The sequence below is a fragment of the Eleutherodactylus coqui genome, chromosome 1, assembly GCF_035609145.1.
Source record: "Eleutherodactylus coqui strain aEleCoq1 chromosome 1, aEleCoq1.hap1, whole genome shotgun sequence".
In the NCBI taxonomy this organism is placed as follows: domain Eukaryota; kingdom Metazoa; phylum Chordata; class Amphibia; order Anura; family Eleutherodactylidae; genus Eleutherodactylus; species Eleutherodactylus coqui.
In genome coordinates, this window is record NC_089837.1 from 244,140,713 (window position 1) to 244,163,958 (window position 23,246).

General features: G+C 41.3%; 1 protein-coding gene across 4 annotated transcripts in view; it reads left to right on the top strand.

Moving 5' to 3' along the window:
- Nucleotides 1–23,246, top strand: part of AFG1L (AFG1 like ATPase) — a 116,656-nt gene that overhangs the window by 74,937 nt on the left and 18,473 nt on the right. For 2 of the 4 annotated variants that reach the window (XM_066607456.1, XM_066607472.1), the window contains one exon: nucleotides 21,480–21,620. The exons of the other annotated variants lie outside the window; for them this stretch is intronic. In XM_066607456.1, the coding sequence (XP_066463553.1) occupies nucleotides 21,480–21,620 (141 nt within the window). The remainder of the gene's footprint in view (nucleotides 1–21,479; nucleotides 21,621–23,246) is intronic. 4 annotated transcript variants of the gene reach the window in all.

The window sequence follows — 23,246 nt, forward strand, 5'->3', positions numbered from 1 at the left end:
GTAGAGATTCACTTACATCACTTATTCATTTTTTCACTCTACACTGCAGATGCTTAGGCCACTCGCCGACAGCGTCAGTAAAATGCTGTGATTTCTTGATCACAGCATTTTAGTGCGATTTTCATCGGCATTTTTAAGTGCAGATTACTGCATTTGACAGCTTTTTTAACATGCCTCATCATTGTGATGGGTGATGAGGTCAGAAATAGTGCCAAGGGGGCATGGCTTAGTGCATGGAGTGAGAGGACGCATGTCTCCAACGCTCCTTAAAGAATACACAGAAAACCCCAAATTTCGTACTGATTTTGGGCACCCAAAGACTCCTCAGAGCTCTACACCCTGATACTGCAGCTTTCACGTCCTAGGTGAGCGCTGCAGGAACGGGGAATCTGACACCGAGCCGCAGCCCTGACTGTCAGCTTACCGTGATCTGTTTAGACCTTCGTGTTGCTGGACAGAAGTTGCTGCAGGCGTCCGCTGCCTGACAGAACCCAGGCCCTTCCACTCACCGGACTGCGGAGAACGCCACTCTTCCTGCTCTCCCCTCCCGGGGTGAGAGTCGGTTGGCTGTCTGTAAGCTTTTCACCGCATCCGCAGCTGCTCCTGGCCTGCCCGTGGCGCCGCTGGTTGCAGTGCTGAAGAAGATGTCCCTTTCATCGGCTCTGTGCAGCACTCCGCCAGCTGTGCCCCTGCTGTGAATGGAGGCAGCAGTGGGCAAATAGTGGCCATCCCTGCGTGTCTGGGTCTAGTGACGGGAGCTGCCATCTTCAGGTTGCTGGACTACACAATCACAGTGCCTGACATCTTGCTGATGCAGGGGAGAAGGGGAAAGGTGTGTCTCTTCCCCCCCCCCCCCCCCTCTGCTGCAATCAAAAAGGGCCCCTGAGGGAAATAGAGTGGAGCCCTGACAGCAGCTCCCTTTGTGCTGAGTGGAGGCTTGCTGCTACGCTGTCCCTGAGAAGAACCCTCTGTTGCGATCGTGTGGGCAAGCTTAGCACTGGGCCCTCACGATTGTGACCAAAGAGAAACTGGATGCACGCACACAGGTTGCACCAGGGTCGCATGGGTTTCAGGCAACTGGGCCTGTGCTACACGGGAGGAATGACAGGGCCCTACCTGAGCAGGGACATCGCCCCAACAAAGGGCGGCCCAGCGGTCTTCAGAACCATGCCACAGAACAGGAGACATACACGAGCCACATAACAGGGACGGAGCAACAGGATACACAGAGCAGAGTACACAGCATACAGCAGCCAAAACGCAACCACTAGTAACATGATAAGCTGAATATAAATACCAGGTATTAGCTGACATTTTGTGCAAAACATGGAAGCTAGCAGGCCACTTCACGGCTCCTGGTTATACTGCTAGTCCCTACACTAACCAGGAGTCCAGCAGAACTGGACAGAGTTCACACAGCACGCTGCAACAGGACAGGACACAGATCACAGGTCACACAGCAAACTGACAGAATATAAACGTACAAACGGACATGAACCAGCGCACACTTCACACAGATGAAACTCACAGCAAGTCTATGTGTCCTCACACAGGGGGGATGGACAGTCAGCTACCGAGCTGACATAGGCGACTGTGTCAGGGATCCACCAACTGACACACACAGAGAGAGATATAAGACGTTTGGAGGCCGCACTTGTAAAGGGGGAAGGAAAGGGAAGCTTCATGTGCTGCAGACCAGGACCACAGGTGTCTAAACCGTCTAGAGGGAAGCAGAGAGACACAACCAGACCTACATGCAGACAGGTCAGAGTGGGAACAAGCTGCATAGAACTGATAACCAGTTACACAGCACAGAAGTAACATGACTGCTCACCCTGCAACCCAGATAGACACTGACAGGAGCTGGGCTTATATGTGAGCACAGACCCAGGGGATTGGCTAGCAGGAGAACTATAGATCCCAGCAGCACACGTAACACCCTCACTTCTACTCAATATAGCCAGCTGGCAGTGAGGTCCCTACAACTTGTGAGGCAGTGAATGTGAACTAGGCAGTGAGGATCCTATAACCTGCCTTTTAAAGTGACACTACAGATTTATTTGATAAAGTGCTGCAAGTTTTCACAGATCCTCTGCTCCTTGCTCTCCTGTATTATATACTAAACCTCCACAGAGGAACTGTATGGTGGACTTGGCTACATTTTCTAAAAAGCTACTGATTTTCTCAAGCCAAGTTATGGTTCTTTCATATAATTTATCTATTATATCCAGATACTATACACAGCCTCCTAGTGGTTCGCTCAAAAATCAGCAATTGCGATCTCTTCTCTTAAAGGAACATGCAAGATATAATATGCATAAGACTCTAAGATCCTAATTTTTGCAAGGAGAACCTTCCTTTCTGCTACTTGATGCTCCACCATCTAAACCCAACGATCTGTATTTAACACTATGATGATTTAGGAGCACACAACATGTCCACCATGTTCACAGCAAGCTCAAACCTTACCATTTCTGTGCAACCTGTTATTTTTTCCTCTCTGTGTATATTTAACCTCAAAGGTACTGCGACCCACATGACAAGAGTCAAGAGAAAAGAAGCTAGCTCACCAAAACTGACCGCCTTCTTCTCAGCTATTTACCCCACCACTTCGAGTCAGATCAGATATACACACGTCAGACTCCTAAACAAAATCACGAGATGTAGCTCTTCAAGAAGAGGTACTGTCTATCTCCGCTACAGCAACAAATTCCTCCCCACAACGTAAGCAATCTATCTAGAGGGACCATCAACAGTCTTCCTCAAGCAAATTCTCTGCACCTTTGGCTTCCTTTTCAGCATCAGATCCTATAACAACTGACATGCTGAAAGCTATATTTCAAGATTTAAAGGAATTCATACAAAAAGATATAAGAGATGCTGTTTCAGCCATACACACAAATATCACAGCAATTGGAGAACGCACGGCTCATCTAGAGGAGAAGATGGAAGAACTTGTAAAAGCTCACAATTATCTTGTGGACGCTCACAATACAATGGAAGACTATATCGCAACCATGAAACTCAACTAGCGGATTTGGAGGATAGGTCAAGGAGAAATAACATTAGATTACGGAACACCCCAGAAGATATCCATGACTCTAAGCTGGTAGAATTTCTCACTGATCTGCTTGTGGCTATCCTAGCTAAATCAACTAATCAACGGAGCTCACAGAATTTCCAAGCCCAAAAAATTACCTCCAAGCACACCGAGAGATTTCTTAGCTAGACTTCACTTCTACCACTTTAAAGAAGCACTCCTTAAGTAATCCGCTAAAGCTGAGAACCTGCCAGAACGCTTCCAGCAAATTTCCTTGTTTTCTGATCTGTCTCTGGCAACCCTTGGAATACTGAGGGAATTCGCTGGATACACCAGGATACTGGGAGAGGAGAAAATCCCATATAAATCGGGCTTCACAATAAGGCTAATCGTCTTCAAAAATGGAACCCCTTACAGCTTCTCTTTGCCTAAAGAGATGGGTGACATTTTTGTTAAATGGACCTTCAAGCTTACACAAGAAACTACAACAGTATGGGAAGGGAAGTGAAAAGCCAGGTAAAAATATACAGCTAATTAATACATTTGAGACCCTAACTATTAGAGGTGGAAAGAAAGAACAAAGACAAAAAAATCAGAAGGCAAGTAGAGGAGCAAGAGACGCTGATCACAAACTAAAATGTTTTTATACAAATTGCAGAGCATGGGAAACAAGCAAGGAGATTGAAGGATTGGAGCTCCTAACACAGGAAGAGAAATATGGTGTCATAAGCATTACGGAAACTTGGTGGGATGATGCACATGATTGGAACACAAGGCTTAAAGGATACAACTTATTATAAGAAGCAGACCAAAAAAAAGGGAGGAGGTGTTGCGTTTTAAGTTAGGAAAACCTTAAACTCCACAGAGATTCAAGCTTCAGAGCATGGGAGTTCTGTAGAAACTGTTTGGATAAGAATACAAGGAGAGAACAACAGAAAGGACGCCATTGTAGGCATTTACTATAGGCCGCTCGGACAAGCAGAAGATATGGATGAACTCTTTCTACATCAGTTGGCAAAACTCTCCAAAAAGCATGACATAGTGATTATGGGAGATTTTAACTATCCAGACATTTGTTGGGAATCTCTCTCAGGTAAAAGTAATGGGTCCAACAAATTCTTATCCGCTCTTGCTGACAACTTTATCTTCCAAAAGGTTGAAGAGAAAACAAGGGGATCTGCTATCTTGGACCTTATTCTTACCAACAGGGAGGAAATGGTTGAGGAAGTAAGAGTGGCTGGGTCCTTAGGAGGCAGTGATCATGCTATCCTTGAATTTTGGATAAAAAAGGGAGAAAGACCTGAGAACACTGAGACCTCAAGGTTGGATTTCAGAAAGGCAGATTTGAATGAACTCAGAAAGAGGGTAGGAAGAATCCAATAGGTGGATGTTCTTAAGGACAGAAATGCCCAAGAAGGTTTGGAAATATTGCATTTAAAGAAACCAGGATGGATGAACGCAGAACTTGCACACGTTAAAAACAAAGAAAAATATGTTTATCAAATGGAAAAAGGGAGAAATATCTAAAGAAGAATATAATAGGGTCTGCAGAAACTGTAGGGCAAGTGTCAGAAAAGCTAAAGCTAATAATGAATTGAGGCTTGCAACAGAGGCCAAAAGCAATAAAAAAGGATTTGGGGGGCATGTCAAAAGCAAAAGAAAAGTCAAAGATGCTATTGGATGCTTACAAGATGAAAATGGTGAATTGGTTAAGAATGATGTTGAATGAAGGCCGAACTTTTAAATTCCTATTCTGTATCTGTTTTCTCTCAGAAAGTAGACGGAACATCAACTGATCTTCCCTGTGCTATTAGGGTAATAAAAGAATGCAGGCTAATCTGTAAGCAGAGAGATGGCGAGGGAAAACTTAGCCAAGTTAAATGAATTGAAGTCTCAAGGTCCAGATGAATTACATCCTAAGATACTAAAGGAAACAGCAGAGGTAATTGCTGAACCACTCACCATAATCTTTGAAAATTCCTGGAAAACAGGAGAAGTCCCAGAAGATTGAAAAAGGGCAAATGTTGTCCCTATCTTCAAAAAAGGGAAGAAGGTGGATCCAGGAAACTAGAGGCCTGTAAGCCTGACTTCTATACCGGGAAAGATCTTTGAACAAAATATTAAACAGCATATATGCAAGTACTTGGATGAAAATGGAGTAAATAACCAGAGCCAGCATGGGTTTGTAATAAACAAGTCATGCCAGACAAATTTAATTTCCTTCTATGATAGTATCACTGACTGGGTTGATCAGGGAAATGCGGTAGATATAGTTTTTCTAGTAAAGCATTTGACAAAGTATCTCATACTATAATTATTGACAATATGACCAAATATGGGGTTGACAAGGCAACTGTTAGGTGGAAGAATGTATCAAGTGGGGTACCACAAGGCTCTGCCCTAGGCCCAGTGTTCTTCAACATTTTTAAAAATGATCTGGAAAAGGGAATTGATGGGAAACTAATCAAATTTGCTGATGACGCAAAGCTTGGGGGGTTGGCTAACACTAGGGAAGAGAGAGAGTATTCAAAAAGATCTAGAAAAGCTTGCACAGTTGGCAGTGACTAACAGAATGGTATTTAACAAGGAGAAATGCTAGTCCTACATCTGGGCAAGAAAAATGAAAAAAACACCTACAGAATGGGAGGAATTGAGCTAAGCAGCAGCACATGTGAAAAAAAAGACTTAGGTATACTAATAGATCATAGACTGAACAATGTGATGCAGCAGCCAAAAAGGCAAACCCAATTCTGGGGTGTATTAAGAGAAGCATAGAGTCAAGATCACGTGAGGTCATTATCCCCCTTTACTCTTCTTTAGTCAGACCTCATCTGGAATACTGTGTCCAGTTCTAGGCACCCCACTTTAAAAAAGACATAGACAAACTGGAGCAAGTTCAGAGAAGCGTTACCAAGATGGTAAGCGGTCTGCAAATTGTGTCTTATAAAGAACGGTTAAAGGATCTGGGAATGTTTAGCTTGCAAAAAAGAAGTCTAAGAGGAAACTTAATAGCGGTCTACAAATACATGAAGGGTTTTCACAATGCAGAGGGATCAGCCCTATTCTCATTTGTACAAGGAAAGACTAGAAGCAATGGGATGAAACTGAAAGCGAGGAGACACAAATTAGATATTAGAAAAAACTTTCTGACGGTGAGGATGATCAATAAGTGGAACAGGTTACCATGGGAGGTGGTAAGTTCTCCTTCAATGGAAGTGTTCAAACAGAGGCTGTACAAATATCTGTCTGGGATGATTTAGAAAATCTTGCACTGAGCAGGGGGTTGGACCAGATGACCCTGGAGGTCCCTTCCAACTCTACCATTCTATGAAGAAGTATAGACAAACACAACAATTCAGACAGCGCCAACGGATAGTGAGCAGGTTCTCCAATATGCTCTTTTCCTATCCTCCGTGAAGGAGGAGAGCTGCAATGACAGTGTGGGGGGACTCTCACAAGGAGAGTGGTCCCCCAATAAAAAACAAACAGCAAGTTTTTAGTAAAAAAAAGTATGCGCTCGTGGAAAGTGCAACTAAGTACAATAAAAGCAGTCTGGTAAAAAACGGAAAGGGTAAGAAATAGAATAGAATGGCACTTACTCGGGAGGAGGGGGGTGTATTAAACAAGAAGCCCCCTCCTTTAAGTGCTGACTCCTCTAGATCCTCTCAAACGCAGATGGTATTTTGCGACAAACCAGTTGATTTTTTCAAATTTTATTTCTCAAATAAAATTACAGGTAGGCAACGCGTTTCGGTGTGACAGGCACCTTTCTCAAGCCTATGCATCATTCTATGAAGAAGATCTGCCTCACTCGCCAACAAAAAGATCTCCTTCAATCAACCACTCCTAGAACAAAGTACCCAGAAACAAGCCTACACTATTACCTACTTGAAACAAAAGAGCTCTTGAAGATCTTTTGAGGCATCTGTTCACAAAACCGAACTTTCAGGTTGCCATATTTCAAGTAGGTCAGCAGTGGCCTAATCTCTTCAGAATATTTTTCATACTTTTTTTTCATGCGTTTTGATATTCTTTTTTTATCTCTCTGATCTAAGAAAAGGAGGGTTTCGTTCTATACTTGCTGCCCTCTTTTGCAGTTCACTCCCCCCACTTCGGTTACGAGGTAAAACCTTGCCCTAAATATCCTTTTTGGGTTCACTTAGAATTTGGACTAATACCAAGAAACCTTTTTGCAAATTTTTATTACTATGTTTAGGTTAAGTTACTGGATCAAGTCATTACTAATTGCTCTTTTCACATTAGTATCAGCTCTTATGTTTAAATTTAAACAGGTTCTGACATTAAAAAAAAAAAAAAAAAAATTGTACTCACCTTGCCTGGCCAGGACCGATCGCCAGGCATGTCCCCTCCAGCCGGCATCTTTTTCTGTGGCTTGTAGAAGCAGAGCAGGAGTGGTCAAAATGACCGCTCCTGCTCTGCTCCGTCCATTAGTCACTTCCGAGGTGAACGGACGGACCGCCCACAGCAAGCGCAGTGCTTGCTGTGGGCGGCCCGTTCGTCCTCGCTGAACTCCGAGATTCTGCACGTGCGCAGTGGAGACGCGGCCCGTCCTGACTCCTGTCAGAGGGCACCTCTCCACTGCGCATGCGCGCGATCCCGGAGCAGCGCAGCTCGTGGAGGAAGAAGAGGAAGTGCAGCGCCTGCTGGGAGATGACCCCCCCCCCGATGTCGTCAACAACAACAGGAGAAAAGGGAAGTATGAGGTTTTTATGTTTTAGCAGCCATTAAACCCTGGGTTCCCTGTGTCCATTAGGCAGACCAGGGAACAATGGCTACTAAAGTATAAAAACATCATATCAGAACCCCTTTAAAGAAGGTATGTGGATGGGCATTGGAGGATTCTAAATCTGCACTGAAAAGTTCTGCAGGTTTCAATAAAGAAAATTAGACCATTGTACACATGGTATTTTAATATCTGTTCACTAAATGTTAAGGACTGAATAGTCCATACAAGCGCTCCCTTCTTTGGAAGGAATTCAAAAATCTAAATTGCGACATCTTCTGTGCACAGGAGACTCCTGTAAATGCTGCAGATGAAATCTGATTCAGAAATGGTACTTTCCCACATTTTTTTTCACACTCTATCCATTATGATCAAAAGTACACTTTCACTCCTTCCTCCCTTGGAGGCTTAATAATTTTCTCCTTAATAACACTAAGTTTTCACACCACGTTTGAAACACTCAGACTATTTCAAGCTCAATAAGTTTCAATCACATCAATATGGAACGCTCATAAGGCAGTAATAAGAGGACGCTTCCTAAAACAAGCGGCAACTGAAAAACGGCAAAGATTACTAGAGATGGACAAGCTTTCAAAATCCATCAGTATTCTTGAAACTCAAACCAAAAAACAACATTTTGATGAGATTTTGACGGAATTAGAATAACTCAATTTTAAACTCCATTCACTATTACAAAACAAATACGAACTTCATCTCTGTAAAGCTAAATTGACTCAATACACCCAAGGTAATAAAGCTTCTAAATTCCTTGCTAATAGAATTAAAACAAAAGAACTCAAAGCTAGGATCCTTTTTCTAATCAACTTCCAAAATAATATTATGAATCCAAAAGAAATAACAGAGGAATTTGCTATATACTACAGCTCACTATACAATTTGATAAAAGACCCATCTCTCATACATCCGAATCAAACACTTATGGACAAATTTTAGGCCATATCTCCCTCCCCTCTGCATACCACTCACAACTAGATTTTCTAAATAAAGAAATCTCTACTACAGAAATATTGGACACAATAAAATCCAACAAATCCCCAGGACCAGGCTGTCTCACAAATGAATACTATAAATCATTTTCCACAATTTTGGCACCCTATCTTCTGAGAACTTTCAGTCATGCTATAATACACAGCTCCTTCCCATCTGAAATGCCCAATGCCCTTATTACTCTACCTAAGCCAGGAAACCATATACGTCTCCCTCTAATTATAGGCCCATCTCATTATTAAACATGGATGTGAAAATCTATGGCAAAATTCTAGCCCCCAGGTTGAGAAATATTCTCCCATCATTAATATTGAATAACCAAGTGGGGTTTATTAAAAATAGGCAAACCTCAGATGCCACTAAATGCTTTATCAGCCTGATTTGAATATGTCAAAAAACGACAAATCCCCTCTTTTGCTGTTCTCACTAGACGCTGAAAAAGCATTTGATAGAATCCACTGGAACTATCTATACTCTGTCATTAGGAAAATGCCTTGACATCCAAATTTTTTATCAACAGTTATGTCCCTTTACTCTTCTCCCAACGCTTCGGTGTATTCCTCAAGCTTCCTATCCAAGCCATTTACAATCAGCAGTGGTACTAGACAGGGATGCCCCATGTCTCCATTAATTTTCGCCCTAGTTATGGAACCATTCATAACCCATATTAGACTCTCTCTCAAAACATCAACAGAATCAGAATAGGAGAAAAGGAACATAGAATAGGGCTGTTTGTGGGCAATGTAATTCTAGCACTCTCAAATCCAGCCACTTCCTACCTACTGCCTCTAAAATAAGTGATGATTTCTCCATACTACAAAATTAATATTTAAAAATCACAGGAATCAAAAAATCTTTAGTTATTCACTTTACCAATTTATACAAATTTACTTGGGCTAAAAAATCCATACCATACCTACGCATTTCATTAACCGCATCCACATCAAAATTATTTGAAGTAAACTTTAAACCCCCCTAACCCCCTCAATTTAAAGTACAATTAAATAAACTTAGAGCCTACGGCATATCCTGGCTAGGTAGAATCGCTACAGTCAAAATAATGATTCTTATTATTATGTTGACTGTAATGTCAAATTATTTTTTTTCCGTAATGTCCCAATCCATTTGCCAATGGCCTTTCTCAAAAAATTCAATCACTCATGCAATCTTTTTTTTTTTTTTTTTTTTTTTCTTTGGAGGAACAGAAAATCTAGAACAAAAGTTGATCTTCTCTTCCAGCACCAAAGAAAAGGGGTCTTGGCTCTCCTTTAATCCTACAATATTATAGAGCTTCTATCTTAAAACAGCTATGTACAAATGGCTCAACGATCACTCCGAAGTAGGGGTCCCGCTTGAAAACTTTATAATTGAAAAATTCTCACTTAGAAACCCTTTACCAGCACACCTATTTTTTCAAGTGTAAATATCCCTATTTAAGCAATTACAAATATTTGGAATAATAACTGTCAAAGGCCTAATTACATTTTTCATGCATAACTCAAGTATTGATATTCTTTCTATTGCAATTGAAGACCTAGATCTCTCAAACTGGAAAAAAAATGGGTATCCTCCAAGTCAAACAGCTTTGGATGGACCACGGTTTCATGACCTTTCCAGATGTTGTATCCATTTTTAAAATCCCTAGAATAGATTTATTCATATACTTTCAAATTTGTTACATACTACAAAAATCAACCTCCACTAGAGTTAAAGGGGTTGTCTCGTGCCGAAACGGGGTTTTTTTTTCCATAGCCCCCCGTTAGGCGCAGGACAACCCCAAGGGTTGTGTTAAAAAAAAAAATAAATAAATAAAAAATACATATTACTTACCCGAATCCCCGCTCTGCGACGTCTTCCTTCTTCCTTCTTCTTCCTTCACCAAGATGGCCACCGGGATCTTCACCCACGATGCACCGCGGGTCCTTTCCCATGGTGCACCGTGGGCTCTGTGCGGTGCATTGCCAATTCCAGCCTCCTGATTGGCTGGAATCGGCACACGTGACGGGGTTGGCGCGTAGAATGGGGCGGAGCCAGAACGCCTCTAGTGCCGGACCGAGCAGAAGGGGAGAAGACCGCACAGTGCAAGCGCGTCTAAAAAAGCAAGAAGACATCAGAATTAGACGGATCCATGGAGACGGGGACGCCAGCAACGGAGCAGGTAAGTGAATAACTTCTGTATGGCTCATATTTAATGCACGATGTACATTACAAAGTGCATTAATATGGCCATACAGAAGTGTATAACCCCACTTGCTGCCGCGAGACAACCCCTTTAATGTTCCAAAAATTAGAGGCCTGATTGAATTCCATTCAAGGAGCCAATAAAGGAATCTCTGTATGCTACTAAATTTTTATTTCTTACACATATGCTAAAAAGAAGTGGGAAATAGATCTTCAAACCCCAATAACATATCAACTATGGCTAAATAGTTTCTCCTCTATTTTATCAGTATCCAGAGATACACATCACTTAGAAAACCTGCGCAAAATACTGTACTGATGGTGCCTCACTACCCAGAAACTTGAGAAAATTTCCTGACGCTACTCTGAAAACTGTTGGAGATGTGGCTCACCAGAAGGAACTCTAATACACCTATGGTGGAGCTGTCCATATATTTCGGGGTTGTGGACTTAGTCTTTCCAATTAATGTCTACTCTCTGTGGTATACAAATATCCCGAACCCAGCTATGGCTCTACTAAACCTAAATTCTGATCAAATACTTCACAATGTATGTACCCCCTTATTACATGTCCTGATGGCTACAATAATATATATTGCCTAATTTTGGAATGGTAATTCTATTCCTTCTATAACCGATATAATTAAGGTTGTGAATAACAATTGCTCGTTTAAATACATGCACTTCTGCGCATCAAACAGAAAAGGAAAATTCATGAAAAATTGGGAAGTCTGGCATGTAACAGAAATTGCTTTGGATCCAAAGTCCTACTTGCTTTGATTGCTTTCCTCTCCCTTCTTTTCTTTTAAATACTAAACCGATGACTTAATCCAAAAGTTTCTAGTTCTATTATGTTTAAGTTGCACATTTTAACCACTATGTAAGAAAGTTTGCGATGACCAATTTAATGAGGCTTTGATATTTGTTTATTATTACTTCTGTAATTACATTGCAAAACATTTTCAATAAAAATTGAATGTTCCAAAAAAAAAATGGCACCAAAATAGAGCAGACAGTGCTCGAAAACCATGCTCGAGCAAAGGTGTGCGAGGCTCTGTTGAAATCAATGGGAGCGTTGTACTGCGGCTTCGAAACCCTCACTGTAAAAAGCGCTTGCGTTAGAGGTCCGTTAGGTTACATGCCACACAGCAAAAAAATGCTCGTGGCTGAAAATCCACCCAGGTGCAGGCACACAATCTTCCTTGTATTATTAGTTCAGTCGCAAACCGTTTTTGCTGTCTAGGAACACAGCCTAAAGGTGTTTTTACATGGGACGATTATTGTCCAAAACATACTGGATTGTTCGAATTTGAACGAGAACTTGTGCAACAATTTTTTTTTTTTTTTTTTTTTTTTAATATTCATAACAAAGTAATTTGTTTCTATAAAATTCAAACCTACTGATTACATTGGTAAAACTGAATAACAGCAGCACGTCTCATATTTTCAAGTTATTTTACCCCTTAGTGAACCAGCTTTTGTTTTTGTTTTAAAAAATCGTAATTCCTTTAGTTATCCATTGACGTTGCTGTATGAAGGCCTTTTTTTTGCGGGATGAGTTGTAGTTTTTAATGGTACTATTTAATCTACCAAATAATGTACCGAAAAACTTTTAAAAAGTTCTAAATGGAGTAAAATGAAAAAAATAAATAAATTCCGCCATCTTTCGATGCCCACAAACTGCAACAAAAATGACCAGATAACTTTATTCTTTGGGTCAGTATGATTACTACGATACCAAACTTATGTAGCTTTTTGCTGTACTACTTTTATTTTTTTTCAAAGACGTTTAATTTTTTAAAAATTATTTTCTGCCGCCATCTTCTGCGCGCAATAACTTTTTGTTATTTTTCTGTCCACATAGTTGTGCAAGGGTTAATTTTTTTGCAGGACGTCTTGTTGTTTTGCCTTAGTACCATTTTGTAATAGATGCAGCTTTTTGATTGTTGCGGGGGGTAGCAAAGGGGAACAGGGGAGGAGCGCTGTCTCTCTCTCCCCCCGGCGCCGCCCGAATCTTTTCACCCGATTAGGCAGTTACTCGAAAAAAGCGATGCTCGATCGAGTAATTGCTCTAAACGAGCACGTTCGTTTATCTCTAATCATCACCCTTTTCTATCGAGCAGAAAGCATATTTGCTGTCTGATTTGTCACATATCGGGTTCTTTTCTTCTGAGAAAAGTAGTGTAATGATGAGGCCTTGCTCATCTAGTCACTCCCCTACACCATTTAACCCTGCAAATGCAGCATATTTCTATTATTTTATCCAGCAAGGTAAATTTAATGAAAAAACTAATAAAGAAAATGCCAAGATTACAGGTTTCTTTTGTTCTAAAATCATATATACCTTAAAATGGTACCTATAAAAACTACAAGTTGTCCTACAACAAACAGGCCTGATTTAGCTCCGCCAACTGAAAAATAAGAGCTCTGGTCCTGGAGTGGTGCCATATAAAGTCTTGTTGTAAAACAAAATAATAATAAAAGGTGTCCTTCAGCTACATTGATGAGAAATTAAAAAGTTATGATCACAGGAACACAAAAAGGGGTTACAATTTCCTGGCTTTTAAGACTAAAATTAGTTAGGTCACGAAGGGGTTAAAAATGCACTTAAGGTGACTGAGGTCTTTGTCAAATATAGTTACATGAGGCATGAATTCATAATCTACAATAAAAAAGAGATGCTATTTTGGAGTACCTCAAGGAATGTAGCTGTAGAACTCTGTATCAGCATGGGTTATGAGAGATAGCTCCTGGCAAACCAACCTGATCAGTTACTACGAGGGATTAGGTTGTAGACTCAAGTAGGAAGAGTCATTGGATGTCGTATTTCTCCATTTATTTATTTATTTATTTATTTATTTTATTTTATTTTTTATACTGTGCCAGATAAAAGATTGGTATATATAATGAGAATGCTCGGTCTGGGTGAGAATGTGAGTGAGTGGTTAAGTAAATGGTTCAGTGATAGAAAGCAGCATGTGGTTATAAATGGTACATACTCTGAGTGGGTCACTGTTACTAGTGGGGTACCACAGGGCGCAGTACTGGGCATGTTCTTTTTAATATATTAATGGCCGGGTAGAAGGATTGCAGAGTAAAATTATCAATATTTGTAGATATGTAAAATAATTGGCACTAAAGAGTACATTCTATAGTTGTAAATCTCTGTGAATAAGCTGGAGATTTGGATAGGAAAGTGGAAAAAATATAGTAAGGTAAATGTAAGGTTATGCACATGCTATAGTCCCTTATTACTTCAGAAGGGTTGTTGAGCATTGGCGCAGGACACAGCGAGGAGGGGGGAATGTACGTCATTTATATTACTTCATGGGAAATGGGATTTTAACATAAAAGAACACCTCAAAAAGCCAACTGTATTACATATCCAGTGGAACAATTTGCTTCAGTCTACCTGCACAACAAGATTGGGCTCTTCTACTGGGTCTTTACACAAGCTAATTCATACTCTATCACACACCACACACTTTTTTTTTTTTTTTTTTTTTTTAAACGTGTTGATTCTAATGCAGAAAGCTAAAAACTTGCAAACATATTAAGCACACTATGCACCAAGGAAAATCCTACTAAGCCTGGTGTCACAAATTACGGGCTTAGTAAATAACTGCACAAAGCTTTGATACGCCAGAAAACTTTTGGAAATGTGCCCCTTTGTTTATGTGAACACTAATGAATACAGACTGTAATAATACTCAAGCAATAATATTGCATAACCCTGTTTGTCAATGTGCACAGGCACTTATTATTGCAATCCCAGTTTGTGATGATGGGTATTTTTTGTTTTTTCTCCCACCCTTGAAGGACCATATGGGTGAATTGTGCATACAAATAGTCTTAATTGCTTATTTATTGGGACATAATGTTAGCAGATGCATTAGGTATTGAGTGATTTATTTTTAATTGCTCACATGTAAGATATGGAATGTGATAATTGCCATAAGATGGAAAACAAACATCAAATTTTGTAAGCATATATATGTTCCTACTGCGATGGTGGACATCGTAACCCTGCTGGCAGATGTCGAATGTAGAGTTCAATGTATCAGCCAGAGGGGTGTTAGTTACAGAACAAAGAACAAGTGTGCAAAGCCCAATTCTGTCATGTGTTTTTTTTCTGAATGAAAAAAAAAAAACCTTGTATACCAATCTAGTTTTCCATACCCACTCCTTTCAGCAACCAATGTAAAGGGGGAGAGGAGTTTTGTCCTCAGAATATACTGCATTATATTACTTATTGCAGTGGTTCACCAGTTTTTTTTTACTATGATTACAGATCTGCATTGGAAATTATATTTTGGACAGTGTTATTGGTATAGGGGTGTAGTAATAGTCATAGTGTCTATTCATAGACTTGTGGTATTGAGGCTCAGATAAAGGGGCAAATTGTGGTAGCAATGATAGTGTCATCAATTAGTATCGTGTGTAATTGTGCATATACACACTAAAACATAGGCCTGGATGGCCAACTTTCAAAAGCCTGTGTGGAAATTAATAAGTCAGCACCACCAAAACCCTATTAAAATCTAACCTATAGCCGCCCCAACATGTTTCGCCTTGCGGCATCCTCTGGGAGAGCATAAAAACAGGACTATAGCACAATTACACACATGATACTAATTGATGACTGCTCGTCACATTTCACTACTTCCACCATTTGCCCCTTTATTTTAAATATCATTCGATGTTGTCTTTGTCTGTTTTGAATAATTAAGTATTTACATTATATTTTAGAGGATATTACTGATAGCTATTTTTTGTCTTTGGCAATTAGAATTGTGTTTATATAACCCGGAGTATTCCTAGGGCAATTTCATAATATATTGAGGCCCAGCTAGACAGTTACATTATGCCACTTGTTCAGTAATACAATCATGCTTTACTATATGTAGAAAATATTCAGTATTATGTTATCACATACAGTAGAATGTGAAGACATCTCCACTTTGGTGGCCTTATACACTGGGCCCAAAAGCCCCAAGCTACGCTTTTTTTTTTTTTTTTTTTTAAAGCTGTACAATCCATTTATCAGGTGCTTTTAAGCAAAATGTAATTGGAATTATCTCCCATTCTAGACTATGCAAATGTTAAAGTAACACAAACGCAGAACATTAAAGGGGTTTTGTAATTAAAAAAAAAAATCAATGCTTGCCTATTCCTCCCCAGGCATTCTCCTTACCGCATCTTCTCCTCACAGATCTTCTCCTGGCTCCTGCAGTCCCCCGGGTCACCTCACCGCAAGCTGGCCGGATCCTCCCCTTCTTGTGTTATGATTAGAGATGAGCGAACGTACTCGGTTCGGGTGTTTTTGGACCCGAGCACCGCTTTTTCCGAGTAACTGACTACTCGGACGAAAAGATTCGGGGGGCGGCGTGGTGGATCAGGGGGTAGCAGTGGGGAACAGGGGGAGCTCCCCCCGGCGCCCCCCGAATTTTTTCGTCCGAGTAGTCAGTTACTCGGAAAAAGCGGTGCTTGGGTCCAAAAACACCCAAACCGAGTACGTTCGTTCATCTCTAGTTATGATGCACCCATTCTCTGCAGTCTTCCTCTGGTAGGTCAGTGAAGGTTACATCACTGGTGCCACTGTCTTGCCACGAGAGTTCATATACTATTGCAAAGAGACAGCATGCATGTGCAGCCTCGGCAATAGCTCGACACTCCCTGCTAGGCTGTGAACGCTGCATCACTGGTGACGTAGCGTACATTGCTCTGCAGGAGGAGACTGCGGAGAATGGATGCTTCATCTGACCCGTGGATCTACAGGAGAAGACTGGCGGGGAGAAGATGCAGTAAGTAGATGGACGGGGTAAGAATAGGTAAGTATAGAATGTTTGTTTTCTAACGACAGAACCCCATTAACCCCTTAACGACCAGCCCATAGTCTTTTTACGTCCTGCCCAAGTGGGCTTTATTCTCTGGAGACGTAAAAACATGCGTCCTACAGAGAATAAACCCCGTAGGCTCTGGACATGACAGCTCCATGCTGTCGGTGCCCGCAGGTAGCCAACAGCATGGAGCTGTCATCCTGGGCTGCGGGCAGTCCCCCCCGGCATTGCGATCGCAATAAAGTTTTTAAAAAAAGTTAAAGATTCAGCTGCCCTGATGGATGGGATCCATCAGGGCAGCTTAAAATACTCACCCGGCTTCCCTGATGTGTGCCGCGGAGAATGGGTCCTCCCGGACCTGGCGCGGCTCTTCTGCGCATGCGTGCCAGACGAATGACGTCACGCGCATGCGCAGAAGACTGGGAACCCCGGGGACTTTAAAATCTCCTGGTTCCCGGCTCCAATGGATAGCGGCGATCGCGAAAAAGTAAAAATAAAGTTAATTTCACCTCCCCTCATGGATCGGATCCATGAGGGGAGGTGAAAATACTCACCCCCGGTCCTCAGCGGCGTCCCGGTCTTCCGGCACGCGAGTCCCCTTCTGTGCATGCGCGCCCGATGATTAACATCGGGCGCGTGGACAGGGGGGCTCAGGACCCGGGAAATTTAAAATCCCTCTGCTCCTGGCTGCCATGTGTAGCCAGGAGCAGAGGGATGTCACTGCAGAGATGATCACTGTTATCCAATGGATAGCAGTGATCATTTAAAGTAAAAAAAAGTGTAAAAAAGTTTTTAAAAAAAGTTTGAAAAAGTAAAAAAAAAAGTTTAAAATGCTTACATTTCATCTCCCCTCACGGATCATATCCGTGAGGGAGGATGAAATTACGTACCTAAGGCCCCCCGGATTTATCCGCGGACCTTACCACAGCTTCTGCGCACGCGGCTGTCGCCAAAGCAGCAGACGCATGCGCAAAAGCTGTGGATTGCCAGGATAACTTAAAATTTCCAGGCTCTCGGCTAAGTTTTGTAGCCAAGAGCAGGGAGATTTCATGGGGGGCCGCGGTGAGCGGTTCCTGATCACGTGTTCGCCGTTATCCAATGGATAATGGCGATCATGTAAAAGTAAAAAAAAAATTAGTTTCATCTCCCCTCACCAATGCGATCGGTGAGATAAGATGAAACTTTTTACCGGAGGCCTCCGTATTTGCACCCCGACGCGATCCTCATCCTTACCTGCCCATGCGACCGCCGGCAAAATACCGGACACATGCGCAGGAGTCGGAGAGCCCAGGAAACTCAAAATCTCCTTGCTCTCAGCGACCAACGGTCGCCGAGAGCATGGAGCAGTGACCGGTGGCCTCGTTGAGCGGTCCCTGGTCACATAATAAAAAAGTAGCAATCTAACATAGGTCGGTCCCATATGACCGGATAGGAATTACGGATTCCGCATGCATCTGATCCGCGGTATTACGCAGATCAATCACATTGGACTACACAATTCCGCTCACATTAGCGGGTTGGAATTTTGTAATCCACTCGCAGAAAAGAGAACGCAGCAGGTTCTATTTTACCGCGGATATCCGCAACATAGAGCCTATTGTGCTCAATGGTCGTGGATATACCCGCAGCGCATACGCAACTACGTTGTATACGGGCTGCGGGTACCTGTGTCATCGCTAAGCGACGGTGGGGGAAATAAAAAAAATTTGTACTGCGAATGACCGCCTGTGCGAGTAGGCAGTTATGCGCAGTACATTACGTGGCCGTACGCAGGGTCACAGCCGGGCTCACAGCTGGGATCCGCTGCGGGCCTCCGCAAGCGGATTCCGCCTACGGCTGCGTGAGCCTGGCGTTATTCAGACCGCTACCTGTAATACGTATTTTACATGAAGCCCCGGGAACGCTTGCCTTCCTGCAGTTCCAGGAGCAGCTTGTTGAGCGTCTTCTGTGAGAGACCGCCGCACCTCCGCAAGCTTACGAAGACTCACGAAACGCTACTTTTTACACCCCATACCCGCCACTGAGGTCAAGAAATGACCCCCAAAAAGCATGAGAGGAGGGGGAATACCGGTTTTATTGCCCCATGTGCCCATTCCAACCAGCCTCCGTCATAACCCCTGTATTCGGAAATACCACACAGTTCACATTATTACTTTTATCTAATATTTGGGGAAAGCCGAAAAGGGGGGGATATTTTTAGGGAGTGAATTTTTATTCCGTACAAATGAGCAATGGGGCCTGTAATTTATTCAGTTGTGCCCTGCAATCCAACGGGTGCTCCTTCCATTATAGGCCTTGCCATGGGCCCTGTAAGTAGATTAGGGCCACAATGGGTATGTTTCTGAACTCGGGACAAATGGGGGTATCCATTTTGGGGTGAACGTCTTCATTCCTATGTACGCTGTACAAAAAAACTTTTTAAATTGAAAAAATTCTCAAAAAAATTGAAAATCGTAATTTTTTCCTTCTGCTTTGATAAAATTCAATCAAATACTGTGGGATCAAAATACGCCGTGCACCCCTAGATGAATTTGTTAAGGGGTCTAGTTTTCAAAATGGGGTCATTTGTGGGGGTTCCTTATCGTTTTAGCTGCTCAATGGCTCTATAAGTGGGCGATGGGACCTGGAATTTATTCAGTTGTACCCTGAAATCCAACGGGTGTTCCTTTCATTAGAGGCCTAGCCATGTGTCCTGTAAGTAGATTAGAGCCACAATGGGTATGTTTCTGAACACGGGACAAACAGGGGTATCCATTTTGGGGTGCCAGTCTTCATTTATATGTGTGCTTTACAAAAAAACCTGTTTTAAAATTGACGCAATTGCCCAAAAAATGAAAATCATAATTTTTTTCCTACTGCTTTGCTTAGATCTATTCAAAAATTGTACGGTTAAAATACACAGTACACCCCTAGATAAATTCGTTAAGGGGTCTAGTTTTCAAAATGAGGTCATTTGTGGGGGTTCTCTATTGTTTTGGGCGCTCAAGAACTCTACAAGTGTGCTATGGGGCATAAAAGGCCTTCACGCAAAATTTATGTTCTAAAAGCCACCGACTGCTTCTCTCATTTTGGGCCCCGTTGTGCATGCGGACATAAGATTAGGGCCACAATCTGTAGTTTTCAGAAATATACCAACAGGGGTATCCATTTTGGGGTACAAGTCTTCATTCACATGTGTGCTGTACAAAAAAACTGTTTTTAAAGTGACAGAATTGGCAAAAAAATGAAAATCCTAATTTTTTACTTTTGCTTTGCTTGAATTTATTCAAAAACTGTGGGGTCAAAATACGCAGTACACCCCTAGATAAATTCGTTAAGGGGTCTAGTTTTCAAAATGGGGTCATTTGTGGGGGTTCTCTGTTGTTTTGGGCACTCAAGAACTCTACAAGTGTGCTATGGGGCCTAAAAAGTCTTCAAGCAAAATCTATGTTCTGAAAACCACCGATTACTCCTTTCATTTTGGGCCCCATTGTGCATCCAGACAGAAGATTAGGGACACAATGGGTATGTCTCTGAGCACAGGACAAACAGGGGTATCCATTTTGGGGTGCAAGTCTTCATTTATATGTGTGCTGTACAATAAAAGCTGTTTTTAAAATTACAGAATTGCCAAAAAAACGAAAATCACAATTTTTTCCTTTTGCTTTGCTTGAATTCATTCAAAAACTGTGCGGTCAAAATGGGCAGTACACCCATAGATAAATTTGTGAAGGGGTCTAGTTTTCAAAATGGGGTCGTTTGTGGTAGTTTTCTATGGTTTTGGGCGCTCAAGAACTCTACATGTGTGCTATGGGACCTAAAACGCCTTCAAGCAAAATTTCTGTTCTGAAAGACACTGACTACTCCTTTCATTTTGGGCCCCGTTGTGCACTCAGATATAAGATTAGGGCCACATTGGGTATATTTTTGAACACAGGACAAACAGGGGGATCCATTTTGTTGTGTAAATCCTCATTTTCATGTAAACTATAGAAAAAAAATGTCTTTAAAATGACATATTTGCAAAAATATGGAATTTTAATTTTTCTCCTCTAAATTGAATTAATTCCTGAAAAAAAAATGTGGGGTCAAAATACTCAGTAGATACATTAAGGGGTGTAGTTTTTAAAATGGGGTCATTTGTGGTGGTAGCTATCATTCTGATACCTATGAGCCTTTGCTATCTTGGCTTGGTGCAGGAAAACAAAGTGTTCCTCAAAATGCTGAAAAGTAAAGTTACATTTCTATGTCTCCTAAATGGTTAAAAAAACATAAGTTCTTCAAATGTGCATTCAGAATAAAGTAAACAGATGGAAATATATATCTTAGCAAAAGTTTGTACAGTGTGTTTGCACATATTTGATATATTACAATTGAAAATGTGAAAAAACGATATTTTTTTCAAAATTTTCCCAATATTGGCACTTTTAATAAATATACACAAATTATATTGGACTATTTTCACCACCTAAATGAAGTACAACATGTGGCGAAAAAACAATGTCAGAATCACTTGGATATGGAAAACCTTTACGGAGCTATTCTATGTTAAAGTACACATGTCAGATTTCTAAAATGTGGCCTGGTCATTAAGGCGCAAACAGGCTTGGTCACTAAGGGGTTAAATACTATACGGTATTATACTATACTTAATACTATTCGAGACTTGTTTATTTTTACGTTGCAGCCTCTGGGTGCCAGCGATTATCTGGAGATGTGCAAGAAATTTGACACCGTTTTTATTCGACACATCCCACAGCTAAATGCGACAAAGCGCTCTCAGGCTCGCAGGTTCATTACTCTCATAGATACCTTCTATGATAATAAGGTAAAGACATTTGCTGTTACATATCCTATGTAGAAAATAAATGGTATGGATAGAACATGAAAGTTATGATTCACTGGTCAACACTGAAATGGTTATTGACTTGACTTAAAAACGTCTCAATCTGTAATATCTTGGTGTGCTGAACATGAATATTGAATATGACCATGAAAAACTTTTATTGGCTCTTTCTTGAAGATATTTCATATAGTTCATTTTCTGTGTTTCACCGTGTAAATTTATCCAGTAAAACTGTAACAACATCCTAACATCTTTTAAAGCTTTAGGCCTCCTGCACACGGGCGTATTTGCATTGCAGACTGATTAAAATAAATAATTTTATTATAGAATGCTAAAAAACCTATAACACTTTAGGGCACACCTGACAGAACAAAAAACAAAACCAATAATGGGTAGCATGCTAGATGGGTTGGTGGCCAATTTAGATGTTATACTATTGGCGACCAACTCACATATACTTCAAGCAAAGTCATTGTGGGGCCGTGCACTAATGCACCCAGTGGCCAAATAGTGTAAAGAGCTCTCCCTGAATTAATGGGCTCGGTATGGATGTTAGGAGCCTGTTGTGTACCAGGAAAATTAATCCAGGTGACAGTGGGAAATACCCAAAGCCACCTCGTGATAGTGTGGTACTATAAATAGCGGGAGCGTGTAGGACCTCATAGATAAGGATGTACAAGGGTCCTATTTGTTATTACACTAGATGTGAGTTCGAGTTTGGTTCCCCTTATAGGATTGATTCTCCTATTTACATTAGATGTAAATTAGGGTTTCATTCCCTTTTATAGAATAGAATTAAATTAAATCTTCGACGCGTTTCCCCGTGAATGCCACGGATCATCAGGAAGTGAGTATTTCAGGAATGCACCAAAAAAAAGCGCATGAAATGCTACCCACGAGAGGCAGATCGTGTGGTCAGTGCTGCGTGCAGCTTAGCGAAGATAAACTGACCGTACGATAGAGGAGCATATAGTGTAGGGGGTTAGTATAGATCATAGAGGGAGTTTACTATGCCAGCCCAGTATTGTAAAACACAGGCATATGGGTGCCTAGGTGCTTGAAGTATCTGTGAGTTGGTCGCCAATAGTGTCGTGGATTTTCTTTTGCGTCCAAGGACTTACTCAATTAGGAATGTTTACACCCTTCCAGATTAATTCTGAATTGATTATATGCGCATAAGAAGATTTCACACTGACACTGGTTCAGCATGTACAAGCTTCCTCAATTCTGCTTTAATGTTGGGCGCGCAGCCTCTTTTAAAAGAGTTTTAACATATCTGCCCATCTGGGCAGGTCAAAGATTACATAGATACAACGTATTGTTTAATTATTGGATAAGCGTCTTGCAATTCTTCCATCCTCCGGTCATCTGCGATTGTCCATCAGGTGGTGGACGAGATGAGTGGGTTGTCTTGGACCCACGTGTGGTTTCTTCGATGTGATTGGATGTTACATCATGAATTAGTAATTGCCTAAATCTCCCATGTTATTTGCATATGTTTCTAGTAAAATTACTTGGGTTATTATTGCGGTATTCTAAAAGCGGTACTTGCTTAACCTGCGGTTATCTGTCTGATCTTTACTTCTTCTAAAGTTATAAAACAGATGG